Source organism: Myotis daubentonii, chromosome X (genome assembly GCF_963259705.1).
Source record: "Myotis daubentonii chromosome X, mMyoDau2.1, whole genome shotgun sequence".
Lineage (NCBI taxonomy): Eukaryota > Metazoa > Chordata > Mammalia > Chiroptera > Vespertilionidae > Myotis > Myotis daubentonii.
In genome coordinates, this window is record NC_081861.1 from 25733562 (window position 1) to 25748757 (window position 15196).

Genomic DNA, 15196 nt, shown 5'->3' on the forward strand with positions numbered 1-15196 from the left:
TGCCAAAGTGTTCTGAAGTTTTTTAAATGCTGGGCCGAACCAAAAAATTTTTTAATCCTCACCCTTGATATATTTTTATTGACTTCAGAGCGAGGAAGGGAGAGAGACACACAGAGAGAAAGATTCATGTGAGAGAGAAACATTGATCAGTTTCCTCCCTTAAGAGACCTGACCAGAGATTGAACCCAAAACCTAGATACATGCCCTAAATGGGAATTGAATACGTAACCTTTTGGTGTGCAGGACAATGCTCCAACCAATCAAGCTACCGGTCAGGGCTAAAACAAATTTTTAAAAGTATTTTTCCCCCAACAGAATTTCTCAGAGCTTTTTAATGTATACTGTGCCATTTCAAGAATGGGGACATGTAGTTTGCTGCATTTCCCAAACTTCTTTGACCATAGAACCCTTTTCTTCCTGGAGCATCCTATGGAACCACCAAAAAGCATTTATCAAATTAATAAATAGTTAAAAGCACTAAAGGAGACCCTAACTCAATGAACTGCCCAAGTTGACTCACAGTGGCCTTACTGCAGTGGCCCAAATCAAGAGGGCCAAACTTAAGCATAAGAGCCTGAGGTGGAGTTTGAGACTCAGAAATCACTCTGCATGCATCTTTCTCCCAAGATTTTTTAGTAGGCAAAATCCAGCTAAAATGAACATCAACACTTATTCAGAGGTATATTAACCAGATCCTGAGCTTTTACTTCTCATGTCATCTTTGGCCTACCATCTAATCACTTCATTATCATTTGTTTTCCTTTCACCAGAAAATAGGAAGGAGATTAAAGAGCTATAGAGCCATTAGTTTAGAATAATCTAATTCAGCCCTTTGTGGCAACTTTTTCAAGTTTAATTTGTAGTAAAACCAAGACTAGAACCTTACCCTCTTGCCTTGACTGACTACTCTTTGCTCTTCACCTTAATTCCTCTGTGACTCTACAATTTCCTGGCCTGGCTCCTTTTTATATTGTGTTAGGATATCTAATGCAATCATAGTCTATGAGGTCAAAAGTTTAATGTTTCACCTTGGCCAGTTGTTCAGTGGTTAGAGCATTGGCCTGAGGATCCAAAGGTCACAGGTTCGATTCCTAGTCAAGGGCACGTACCTCAGTTGCAAGTTCGCTCCCTGCCCCAGGGTTGCATGTGAGAGGTAACCAGTTGATGTGTTTCTGTCACATTGATGTTTCTCTCTCTCTCCCCCCTCCTCCTCCTTTCCTTTCACTATCTCTGAGAATCAATGAAAAAGAATATCCTCAGGTGAGGATTAAAAAGTTTAATGTTTCTACTATCCAGTAATTGCTATGTAAAATTGGATAGTGCACTTCAAAATGTCAACACAAATGTAAATCTGTACAATTACCAGCACAATGTGTTGACATATTGCTATAAGAGGTATTACCAATTGGTGTTTGTTATAGACATTGCCAACTAGTTGGAGTTGAGTTAGCTATTTGAACTTCTTTTTAAAACATAAGAGAGACTGGGCTATTTAATGAAGTCCTAACATCTAGCCAATGTTTCTAATGGCTGTATGTCAACTCATTGACAGCAGAGACCTCTTGGAGTATCTTTCCTTCCCTTGAATCCCTGAAAGATGAGCTTATTTTCCAATACAGCAAAAGATTTGGTGGAGGCCTAGCTAGACACAGAAAATACAAAGAAGCAGAAATTACCTTGTAAAGTATTAAAAATGGCAAAAAGATACAAGAAAAGGATCCTCACAGGTCCCCAGGCGAAAAAGGCAAACCCCCAGGTGAGGCCAAGTAAGAATGTTAGGCTTGTTGTGCTTTTGAGGTCATATAGGAGCATCTTCTGCCGAGTCTTCTGGCTTTGGGATTTTATGGAATTCAGTTGAGCAAGAACAGTGCAGAACATGGAGAAATTAATGAGAAATATGAGGCAAAAATAAGCCACAACTGAGATGTAAAATAGAGAATTGTCTTTAATCCAACAACTGTAAGAGATAAAACAGAGAAGACCATTGTGAGGTAGAGAAATATAAACTCACATTTTTCAGTGAGACTCTGAAGATCCTCTAGTTGATTTCATTCCATCTGAGAATACGTAGTTAACAGACCTCACTCATACTCACAGGGGCAGAGCTGAAAATCAAATCTCAATCTCTTAAACCACAGTCCAGGTTTCTTTCCAGTGTTGAGCCAGAAATCCCAGAGGATTTTATGCCCTACATATACAGAAACCTCTCAGTCCAATTCCCGAGGAGGCGATTCTCTTCCTCAACAGCATAAAAACAAATGATGTATTTCCTCCGAAAGTGGTCCTTCCCTCATACCTGAGCTTTTATTTGCAGGATAAATATCACAGTAAAAGGACACGAGCAATGAATGGCTTTTCTGAATGTTATATCAAACAGTGATGAGCTTATCAGAGTTAATGAAAATGCAACAAAAAGGAAACAGCTCTGGTTTTATTACTTTAAAATAGGATGTATACTTTAAACTTCCCACCACAGCCCTAGCCAATTTGGCTCAGTGGATAGCACATTGGCCTGTGGACTGAAGGGCCCTGGGTTCAATTCCAGTCAAGGGCAACATGCCCAGGTTGCAGGCTCCATCCCCAGGAGGGGTTGTGCAGGAGGCAGCCAATCAATGATTCTCTACCATCATTGATGTTTCTATCTCTCTCTCTCTTCCTTCCTATCTGAAATAAATAAAAATATATTTTAAAAAATAAATAAATAAACTTCCCACCACAGCTACCAGTTTGGTCTACAGAGGCAACAATAGTCACTGGGGTGATTAATGGCTCTACCATTTCTATCAAAAAATAAAGATTTGGTGATTCATAAGCACAAATATTTCATATAATAAAATTTCCAATTACTGATGGTATTACCTCTGATTTTTTAACATAGACAAGCTTCACTAATTTAACTATGTATCAACTTAGCTGAGACCTCTTTTTCAGAACCGGGAAATTCTCTTGTGCTTATATTATTCATGCTGGTGTGGATATTTTTGTGTGTGTGAGAGTTTGGGTATGTTTGTGTGTCTTGGGAGGGAGTGGGGGGAAACATTTAATTTCCCTAATAGAATCTAATACTTAAGCTTCCTTGAATATCATCTACAACATTAAAGAAAGCTATAGAAACTCATAAAAGAGACAGCACTATATGTTTGAATAGAAAATCATCTCCAAGACATATTGTTAAATACCAAATAATGTTTATCTACCATTTGGTTAACAAAGTGTGCAAGAGAATATCTATACAAATTTGATTATAATAAGAGTTGCATAAAGGGTGAGAAACTGGGTAGTTGAGGCTGGAAGAGGGTTTTATTTTTCATCCTCTACCCTTTTGTACATTTGAATTTTGTGCCATATTTCTGTGTTACTTCTTTAAAAAATATATTTTAAAAGCTCTTAGGGCATTCTGCCTCTTACTAACCAATTCACATATGAAAGGGGTGTTTTGAGAGGTAGTGGTATTGATTTTGTTCTGGCTTTGCTTTTGCTTTTGTTCTTTGAAGAATAACCATTAGCTAGATAATTAGCTAGACTTTAAGTCACAAAACAGTCATGGAAGGAAGATGGAGGATGAGATGAGAAGAGAAAGGGAAGAGAAAGAAAGGATAGCAAGGAACTATGATTAGAAGGCATATGCTGGAAAGGGCAATAGAATTTTGACCTTCTGGAAACTGTCATCTCAATATGAAAAATGGAGGAGTCTGGGGGGGTGGGGGCAAGGTCTCCTACTTTTGATTACAGGCCAGTGAGAGAGAAAAATCTATAGTGAAAAAGTACTTGAGAGGCAACGCTAAAGAAAATGGATATGGGTAAGTAAATAAAATCAGAAATGAGACTGTGCAGTCTAAAAGACTACATGGTAACTATCTACAGGCCTATAAAAGAAGGTTCTAGAGAGATAGAGCAAAGTAAATGGCTACTCTCTTGTGGCTATGCATGAAAGAATCAAAGAGATGGATAGATAGATAGATAGATAGATAGATAGATAGATAGATCAATCTACACTAATAAAAGAGAAACATACAAATTGGTGTCACTCCGCTACCCTTCCCATTGGCTAATCAGGGCGATTTGCAAATTAACTGCCAGCCAATATGGCGGCCGGCAGCCAGGCAGCTTGAAGCGAACATGAGGCTTGCTTCCTTCAGTGACGGAGGATTCCAACGTTCCCTGCCTGCCGCTGCTGGCCTCTGAGCTTGCAGTTTGAAACATTGTTAAAAATATAGAAGCTAAACAAAACCCCAGAAACCTGCTTTCAGCCAGCCAGGATCTCAGAGCTGGAGTTGATACAGTGTTTCAATTATAGAACCCAAATAAACCAGATACCTGCTTTCAGCAGCCGAGGCCTAAGAGCTGGAGCCAAGCCTCAGAGCTAAAGCTGGCCCAGAATAAAAAAAAAAAAAAGAAAAAAAGGAGTGGTTGGGAGCTCCAGTCACCCGCCAGCCTGAAAACAGCCCTCAGCCTCTCACCCAGACTGGCCAGGCACACCAGTGGGGACCCCCACCCTGAATGGTGTGTGACCAGTTGCAAACAGCCATCATTTCTTTCATCCAGGCTGGCCAGGAACCCTAGTGGGTACCCCCACCATGATCCAGGACACCCTTCAGGGCAAACCAGCCGGCCCCCAACTGTGCACCAGGCCTCTATCCTATATAGTAAAAGGGTAATATGCCTCCCAGCACCGGGTTCAGTGTGACAGGGGGCAGCGCCCAAACCCCCTGATCGCCCTGCGGCTCTGTGTGTGACAGTGGGCGGAGCCACAACCTCCCTATCCGCCCTGCTCTGTTCCTGACAGGGGAAGGCACCCCAACCCCCTGATCAGCCCTGCTCTGTGCCTGATAGGGGAGAGCTCCTGAACCCCCTGATCGCCCTGAGGCTCTGTGTGTGACAGGGCGGCGCCCCAACCACCTGATCGACCCTGCTCTGTGGGTGATAGAGGGCAACGCCCCAACCGCCCCCCACGGGCCCTGCTCTGTGTGTGACGGGGTAGAGCCATAACCTCCCCATTGGCCCTGCCCTGAGTGTGACAGGGTTCAGCACCGAAACCCCCTGATCTGCCCTGCTCTGTGTGTGACAGGGGGTGGTGCCCCAACTCCCCTATCGGTCCTACTCTGTGAGTGACAGGGGGGAGCTTCCTAACCCCCTGATCAACCCTGCTCTGTGCGTGACAGGGTACGGAGCCCCAACCCCCCTGATGGGCCCTGCTCTTTGAGTGACAGGGGGTGGCACTGCAACTTCCCCATCGACCCTGCCTTGAGTGTGACAGGGGGCGGTGCCCCAGCCCCCCAATCGGCCCTACCCTGAGCGTGACTGAGGGTGGCATCGCAACATCCTGATTCGCCCTGCTCTGTGCATGACAGGGGGCGGTGCCCCAACTCCCCAATCAGCCCTGCTCTGAGCCCGACCAGAGGCTGCACCTAGGGATTGGGCCTGCCCTCTGCCACCTGGGAGCAGGCCTAAGCCAGCAGGGCGTTATCTCCCAAGGAGTCCCAGACTGCGACGAGAGGGCACAGGCCGGGCTGAGGGACACCCCCCCCCCCCAGTGCACAAATTTTTGTGCACCGGACCTCTAGTAGATAGATGAAAGAAGGAAGGAAGGAAGGAAGGAAGGAAGGAAGGAAGGAAGGAAGGAAGGAAGGAAGGAAGGAAGGAAGGAAGGAAGGAAGGGAGGGAGGGAAAAAGAGAGGGAGGGAGGAAGGGAAAAAGAGAGGGAGGGAGGAAAATAATAGAAAAACAATAGTACAACGCTGAGTCAATTTACAAATCAAAGAGGTGGAATCTTCTTCAGGGGAGAGCTTTGTTGTTGAAAGGTAGAAAGTGTTTTCCATCCTGTCTCATTATTTTCTTATAGTGACAACTCCAATTCCTTCCAAGTTCTGCAAGCTTTCTAATTATAATAGTTGCAAGTTATATAGCACTTACCATGGAACAGGCCACATGCTGAGCACTTTCTATACATAATGTCATTTTAATTTGCACACAGCATTGAAAGCAAACATTATTATTCCCACTTTCCAGAGCAGGAAATGAAAGTAAGAGGTAAAGTAAGTTACCCAAGGTCGTACAGAGCCCAGGTACTTAACCATCTTGTGAGTGTGTTCATGACTGTGTTTAGGCCAGAAAGGCTGAGGTTGAATCTTTCCTGAAGCCAGCATCAAGACAAAGCTTGAGGCCAGAAACACCTCACCATAATCTGATGGTCAAGAGCATCATCAGCCCTGGCCAGGTAAGTTCAGTTGTGTCAGTCATCCCAATATGCCAAGATTGCAGATTAGATTCCCAGTCAGTGCAAATGTGAGAATCAACTAATGAATGCATAAAAAAGTGGTACAACGAATCTCTCTCTCTCTCTCTCTCTCTCTCTCTCTCTCTCTCTCTCCCTCTCCTCTCTAATTCATACAAAATACAGAGCGTCATCACTTGAGAAGCAGAGATGCTGGTACTTACAATGGAGATGTGGTGTTCAGAGTTCCATACAGATCTTTCTTCACACTCAGTATGATTGCCACCATGATTGCTGGGATCCCTAGTGTGGGGAAGCAAGCCAAAGGCATCCCATTAGAAAGCAGGGGAAAGATCTTGATCAATGACTCTGTGCACTGATAAGTTAAGCCACTGTTTAAATGAATCACAGATGCACAGGCATCAAAATACCATTGTTTGCAAAATGTTTGTAAATTCTTCTAAGTTAAACATTTCTAGGAGTTCTCCAATCTGTTAAACTAAACAGCATGCCAGTGGCTCCAATAAAACACCCACTGGTTATTAAAAATAGCTCAAGTACCAAAAATCAACTTGGCAATAGAAGTATCTAGTTCATTGGAATGCAAATTTGCATCAAGCCTTTCTTCTCAGATGATGAGCAGCCAATTTTTTCTTTTGTTCAATACTGTCCCTCATTTCCTGGCATCTTTTTGTCTCAGTTACCTTGGATGAAGGGCACAGGCAATCAGTTGCAGCCTTTAGTGTTTTTCTGACAGGGGAGCTGTTTCTATACTCGTTACCAGTTTGACATTTTGACTAGATCGACCAGTTAAGGACGAGTCAATTCAGCCAGACTATAATAAAGCAATCAGTTCAGTCAAAGTAGTCAAGCTTGATGTGAGTATAGACACAGGGTTTAAAAATTCAATTTCATATACATTTTGCAAAACTTAAATGATTTCTTTACTTCTAACAATGTACTTCTGCTAAACTAATAGCATTATTACACCTGCACATAGTTTAGGAGTTTTGTAAGAAGTTGTTCTAAATTCCAGAGTGCTAAGCATCTTGAGAAATCCTCCATTGTCCTATCCCCGTGGTCGGCAAACTGCGGCTCGCGAGCCATATGCGGCTTTTTGGCCCCTTGAGTGTGGCTCTTCCTAAGCCTTAGGAGTACCCTAATTAAGTTAATAACAATGTACCTACCTGTATAGTTTAAGTTTAAAAAATTTGGCTCTCAAAAGAAATTTCAATCATTGTACTGTTGATATTTGGCTCTGTTGACTAATGAGTTTGCCGACCACTGTCTTATCCTGTGATAAACAGGACAATCCCTTCAGATCTACATTTTTCTCATCTAGCACAGTGGCTAGCATGATGTAGATATCTGAAAAAATACCTGTTGGAGACCAGAAGAAGAGGAGGGAGGGAAGTCTTACATTTAGGATGGAAGTTGTGAGGTGGTCCCAAGCTCTGTTTTCACTTTAATAATTAAAAAATATATATCCCTACTGATTGTTATTTATTAAATGTGGACAAATCTACTGCCTTGGACAGAGACTTAAAGGAATAAAACATTTTCAATAGGTTGCTTTGGCATTAGAAAGGCAGAACTTCAAACACAAACAGATCCTAATATTCATTTTCCTTAGAGCTGATTGCATTTATCTAATAGTTAAATGCTCTGAAACTCCCTGTAGTGGGACAGCTCTGGACTGGCTCCCTGGCAACCTTGCAGGTATCCATATAGACATAGGCTTGAACCACAGCTGATCTGAATTTTGACAGAATGCTTTATGATCCTCCATGAATTTAAGAAGGTAGCAGGCCTATGAGAAGGTGTTCCAAGATCATCTCCTATTTGCCTCCCTATCTTTTCTCAGAGGCTGTCATGAGACAGTTTCTCATTGCCTCCAAATTCTGAGGAGGTGTGTGGCTTTGCACACTTCCTCCTCAGAACAGAACTGCAGAATAAAATACTGCATACCTTCAGTTTAGAGCTGGCTCCTCAACAACAAGGAATTCTACAACTCTTGTGACAGCCATCTGTTCCCCTTTTGTTTTGCTGTCATTCTTCATAGTGTGTGAGACAAAGACTTGGGGAGCTGACACCTTTAGCTATTCTTCTTTTCACCACCAATGTAAGTAATAAACTGAATATAAAAGTTGCCTTGGCTTGTGTGTGTACTTAACACTCCCCAAGTTTTTCCTGCCTCCAAAGTACCAAGCCTAGCCTTTCCTGACACTCCAGTACCCCAGGAAGTGGGTGTAGAACCAGAATATCAAATAGATGAAAAGTCAGCCCTGGGAAACACCAATATTTAAGGAGCAAGGGTCTGATGGAGGAACAGTCTGAAGAGGAAGTTTAAAATGAATGATGATGAGGGAGAAGGAAGGCCAGGATCCAGTGCTACTAGTATTTACAGCCCCTTCACAGTTAGCCATATGTGGATTTTCAGCTCTTTGGATTACTTGTGAAGACTCTTCCACAATTTATTCAATCTTCCAGTTGACAGTTGACTAGAGATGAAGGATGTGAGGCATAAATGGGAGAGTATTGACTGTTTGGGGCTCTGTGTTTCTGATGGATTCCAAAGTGCACTAAAACAATTTTTTCGACTACGCTTTGGTTAGTATTGCCTTTCTGTACTCCCCACATTAGCATAGATAATAGCACTGACCTTATCCAATTAAAGCTTGTAATATGTTAAATCATTAAAAGGATGAGTAGCTAATTGGGAAGCTATTGTCTTTAGAAAAGCAGTGGAAGATAAAATCTGTCTCCCTGTGTATCCTATGCATTCCACTTAATATACATCTCCTGTGTGCCTAACATTTTCTGAATTCACAATCTGTTTCGAATAGCAAAGTGGGGAGGGGGGAAAGGAGCTGAGCTGACCCTGTCAGTTAGAAATACAGTCAAGAAATCCAATGAAATGACATCTAATTTAGGAAAGTTTCATGCTGAGTTTCATTCCTGGCTTCTTCCAGACGGAAGCAGTGATAGTGACAGTCATGAGGTGTAGTGAGAATCAGGGCATGTCTGACTGAGCACCACTTCACACATTGCAACTCCTTTCCCTGTCCCTTAAGCAATATGGTTAGATCACAGAGGTTAAAAGTCTGAACTATAGAGACAGATTCTCTGGTTCAAATTCCAGTTCTGCCAGTTAGTATGGCTATGTTGAGTTTAGGCAAATTACCTGACTCCTTTGTGACTCAGTGCCCTAATATATTAAGTGGAAGTAATGATTAGAGATTTTGTAAAGATTAAATGAGTATGTAAAGCACTTAGAACAGTTATGGCACATGTAAGTGCGGCCTAAATGCTGGCTGTTATAACAGTAAGATTTTGTCAGGATTGTAACTTCCATAATGGGAAGGATAAAATCAGCTCACTACATAGATCAGCATTTAGCATATACACAAGCAGATGTTCATTACATATTTGAAGGCCGATTCCTCACCATGGAGGTTAAAAGTTGAATTTCTAGATCAATATAGGCAGAAAAAGAGATATAGATCCAAATACCAGTGAGGCAATCCTTAATTCTTTACCTATGATAATAACAGACTTTGGTCCCAAATAATTTGTCTAATGGAGCCAGAATTAGAAAGACACACAGGTTTAAAACAGAGACATCAAGGACAATGGCAACATACTTACCCCAACCAACTAGGCAAAATTTAAGAATATAATTGGGAATGTATATGTTGAAGACTTTAACTAGAGCAAAATACATGTGCACTGCCTCCAGGCCCATCCATGTCAAAGAAACGAGCAGGAAGTAATGAAGTGCCACTGCTGCTGTGATACAAAGTCCCTCTGTCTGAAATGATGACGACCAAGAATTGAACAGAAAAACCAGGTTTAGCATCAGTAGTGCGGCACACAAATTGATCAGGATTTTGGAAGGATGGTCTTTTCGAAGTTTGCTAAAAGAAAAAGGACATATTTAGCAAATCAGGGTCTCTGTTTTTAATCAAGCCTTGCTACATCTTATCTGCATAATAAGTGAAAGAATGAAAAATTGCTTATTAAAATTAAAGTACTCATATCACTTCACATGTACTGAATTTTAGAGTTTCCCACTCTCTCTCCAGGTAGAGTCAAAGTATCCTAAGTACAGTGACTTTTACTAACAGGAATAATAATAGCCTCTATCAACTAAGCATCACCTTTTTCTTTTTGGGGGGGGGGGAGGTGGGTGCAGAGAAGGAAGGAAGGTGTATCCCGGATATACAATTCTATCATCACTCCATCATACTCAAGGCTGTATTTAAATATAACCAAATAGCAAGATATCTGTGCAAACCATTTCAAGTAGTTACTTGAATGTTGCAAAAATCCAGACATTTGCCATCATGGAAATATGACCTTAAGTTTCACTAAGTGATTACAATTGTACTTTGTGAAAACTGACCCCGTATTTTCCAAATTAGAAAAATATATATTTTCCTTTCATTCTTTTTTATTTCTATTAAGTATTTATTGATTTAAATTTTGCAATTTTCATTTGGTGTATATGTGGTTTTTTAAATTGAGGTAAATAGTAGAGTACACAAATCTTGAGAATGCAACTCAATGAATCTTTACATATGAATATACCCAAGGAAATGCCACCCAAATCAGAATGTAAAATATTTTAAACACCTCAGAAGGCTCCTCCATTCTTTCCCTCATTAAATAATCCCATTAGAGGTAACCAATATTCTAACTTCTATCCCCATATATTTAGTTTCGCCTGTACTTGGAATTTCATATAAATGGAACCATCTTCTCTTTCTAGCTTTCTTTGCTCAACTCTATGTCAATGAGAATTAGATATTATGTTGCACTGAATCGAAGTAGTTTATTCTTTTTCTTTTTACTGCTGTGAAACATTTCACTTATGAATATACCAGAATTTATTAATCCAGTTACCTATTAATGTACACTGGGGTTTCCCATTTTTGGCCACTATGAATGAAGCTACTTTGAATATTCTTGTATATATATTTTTGTGGACATATGCAATCATTTCTCTCTAATAGTGAGATTCTCTCTAGTAGATCGATGTATATTTATCTTTAGTAGGTATTGCCAGAGACTTTTCCTATGTGTCTATGCCATTCTTTATTCCCACCAGCAATGTATGAGCTCTAATTGTTCCATATCCTTGTTGGCTCTTAATATGTTCAACTTTTTAAATGTAAGCCATTCTGGTGGGTGCATCAAAGTGTAAGTGTGGTTTTAATGATCATTTCTCTGATGAATAATAATGTTGAGAAACTTGTCATATGCTTATTAGCTATTTAGGTAAGGACTAGAGCTAAGCATAGATATCTTCTTTTATGGGGTACCTGCTCAAGTCTTTTGCCCATTTTTAAATTGTATTGTATGTCTTTTGCTTTTTGACTTGTAGGAGTTTCTACATATTCTGAATACAAGTCTTTTGTCAAATATATATCTTCTCCCAACCTACAGTTTGCCTTTTCACTATCTTAATGATGTCTTTTGATGAAAGAAGTTTTAATTTTAATGAAGTCCAATTTATCATTTTTTTCCTTTTATGATTAGTGTTTTTGTATCCTGTTAGAAAAATCTTTTTCTTATCCCAACCCTCTTGCTTTAAAAAAATTCAATTATAAGCCTTGGTTGTTTTCTTTTTTAACATGTCCACCTCGGAGTCTAATGGATCTGACCTATTACTATTGTGATGAATCAGAACCTTTTATGAAATTGACCAGGTTAAAATGACAATGGCATCCATCAAACCAAATTAAATTTACTCAGATCAAGAATGTATCAACTTACTGAAAAGCTATGTATGTCACCATTGCAACTCCTAGGAAAATGGAGGAGATTCCACATCCGGTGTATGTTATAAGTACTAATATCTGCTCATTCACTGCGTCCACTGCAGACCTTGATAAATCCTAGGGAAAGCATTGCATTGTTTTTATACATGTGCCAGAACAAATTTATGGTAAAATGCTTCCAGTGCTGTCCTAACCGGTTTGGCTCAGTGGATAGAATGTCGGCCTGCGGACTCAAAGGTCCCAGGTTCGATTCCAGTCAAGGGCATGTACCTTGGTTGCGGCCACATCCCCAGTAGAGAGTGTGCAGGAGGCAGCTGATCGCTGTTTCTCTCTCATTGATGTTTCTAACTCTCTATCCCTTTCCTTCTCCCTTCCTGTCTATAAAAAAATCAATAAAATATATATTTTTAAAAAATGCTTCCAGTGCTCACTAACAGGAGGTTCCCAAGGTCTATATCATCTCTGCTACAACTCTAATAAAACCAAAGTATGTAGATGAATTTATAATAAGACTGCATAGTTTGTTGAATATGTGTAGTGTAACTTGCAGTGTACAGGGCATAAAAAGCCATCAACTGCACTGGAAGAACATTTAATCCTTGATTTTATTTTCATTAACATGTCCCACACTTAAAATGTAACCAAACTAATAGATGTGAATTGTAGACGCAAAGTGAATCATTATCTGAACTAACCATCCCCAAATATTACACAAAACATCAAAAACAAATGTTCCTTTTCCTTAGAACTTAAATAACTTTTCTAAAATTAAGAGGCAAAATGGACCTTGGAGATCACATAATCCAGTAACTTCTTAACCTGAGGGTCATAAAAGACCTAAAATGGCGTGCAAAATCATTTGAGTATATGAGTGCATTGTTCTGGGAAAGTCAGTAGAATTCATCAGATGGTTACAGAGATTCATGACCAATAAAAGGTTAAGAAGCACTGATCTACTCTGGTAATTCTCAACTGGAAATGATTTTGTCCCTCCTCTAGGGACATTTAGCAATGTCTGCAGACATTTTGGTTGTCACAACTGGGGAAGATGCTACTGGCATCTAGTGGGTATAGGCCAGGGAGGCTGCTAAATATCTTACAATACACAGAACTGCCCCCCACAACAAAGAATGATTTGCCCAGAATATCAATAGTGCCAAGGTTAAGAAATCCTGGTCTATGCCAATCTTTCACATTTCAGAAGACAAATCTAAGGTCCAAACAAATAAAACAAACTGACCAAAATCACATAGGTATTTAGTGACAGAGCAGGCATGTGAGCTCTGGTGTTTTGACTTCTACTGTTATGTTTTAACCAATTTGGAGGGAGCTAAACAAAATTCTTACAAGTCAATAGGTATCAATAGAGCACCTCTTATTTGTTGAATAGATATGGTAAAAATAAATATAAAACAGACTCTCAGCACTCAAGGAGCTTACTATCAATAAAATAAGAAACTCATGCATGACACATTCAACTAACAGTATATAACATGTAATAAGGTAACTTAAGAGAGCTAAGAAAGTACTTGTGCATGGGTACAGAGGAAAGAACACATTTGAGAGCCATTTTGAAGGAAAACTCAGCAAGTCGTGATGTTAAGGAGGACTGTAGGGAATGAAGGAGATAGAAGATTTAACAATGATGCTGAAGCCTGGATATGTAAATTGACCAGATAACTCTTGTTTGGTTAACTACTGCAAGTATTTTTTAATTCATCTTTCCTACACTACAATTTGACAAGAATTATTAAAATTAAAAATTTTAATGACCATGCCACTTACCCCAGCAATTATACTTCCATCAATCTATCCTACATAAATATTTAAATCAGTGTTTATAGGTAAATGAATAAAAATGGTTGTTGCAGGATTGTTCACAATGGAGGAAACAGTAACAACTAAAATGCTTATCCATATGGGATTGCTTAAATTCACCATGTTAAATCCACACAATAGAATACTATAAAGACACTTAAAAATTGAAATAGATGGATACACATTTTCCTGAAAGGTGTTATATATATATATATATATATATATATATATATATATATATATATTATTAGGTGGAAAGCAAGTAGTAAAAACAGTATAAATAACTTGACTTGATCTCATAAAACAAAAGCATATATTAATATACACATAGGAAAAGATTCTGAAAGAATATACATAAAGATATTAAAGGTGCTAATCTCTTCGGAGGGGGATTGTAGGAACCTTTTCTGTAAAGTTTTAATTGTGAGGAGCAGGCATTAATTTTATAAGGAGAAAAATAAACACTTATTTTAATCTCTATTTGGATGAACACAGGTGAGCTTTTTTTCCACTTGACACTTTTCTATAACTTAGTTCACAAATATATTCCCGAACTGTAATCCAATAAAAGTTGTCAAAATTCTATCAAGGCGTGCTTAAGAGACAACTCACCATTAAGACTCCAAAATGGGTGAGGTGGTCACAATGACAGATTGTGTAATTTATATTTGTTTCCTTTACTTTACAGCCTGATGAATTCCATCCACCTAGCCCATCTGCAGGAGACAGAAGGAAATTTCAAAGCAATTTTTGTTTTTCTCAGAAATATTTAAATTTTCATTATATGCACCTTCCAAACATGTCTTATAATTAGTATTGTTTGTTAAGACAGCAACATAGAGGTATAATTGAACACTGAAATTAAATTAAGTCTAGTAAGCTCAATTGATTTGGCGGGGGGGGGGGCTTCATAAATGTCATAACTTCTTGGCTCTCACTTTTCCTGTTCCTATACAGATTATGACAGACTCTAATCATGAGCAACAGTTCTGCCACCATGCTAAAACGACAGAATTAAGTACTGTTCTTTTTCAAGTAGCACAAATAGGAAACAGGTAGATCTAGAACTTTCTGAAGGACACAAGTTATGGAATATAGGCTGACACTTGGGCATGCGCTGTGAGACTGGAATAGGCATCTGAAATAACCAGTTCAATCCAGAATTCAAATAATCTCACGTTCTTTGTACTCAAGCCAGATCATGGTCTGAAGCCCCTTAAGGCCAATTAAAGCTTTTGGTCTACTTGACACCTGCCTAGTTTCTCACTCCTGACCATATTTAGGATTCTAACACCAACCCTCAAACTTCCATAACCTGTAGATTTTGGGTACTAGATCAGATTTAGAGTAGAACCTCCAGGGTAGCACCAGACCAAAGAGG

General features: G+C 39.6%; 1 protein-coding gene across 1 annotated transcript in view; it reads right to left on the minus strand.

The window, feature by feature from the left end:
- The window catches only part of ADGRG4 (adhesion G protein-coupled receptor G4), a 109638-nt gene that overhangs the window by 7653 nt on the left and 86789 nt on the right, over positions 1–15196 (minus strand). The window contains 5 exon segments of the mRNA XM_059678533.1: positions 1677–1957; positions 6439–6517; positions 9863–10131; positions 11993–12114; positions 14428–14531. Of these exon segments, the coding sequence (XP_059534516.1) occupies positions 1677–1957; positions 6439–6517; positions 9863–10131; positions 11993–12114; positions 14428–14531 (855 nt within the window).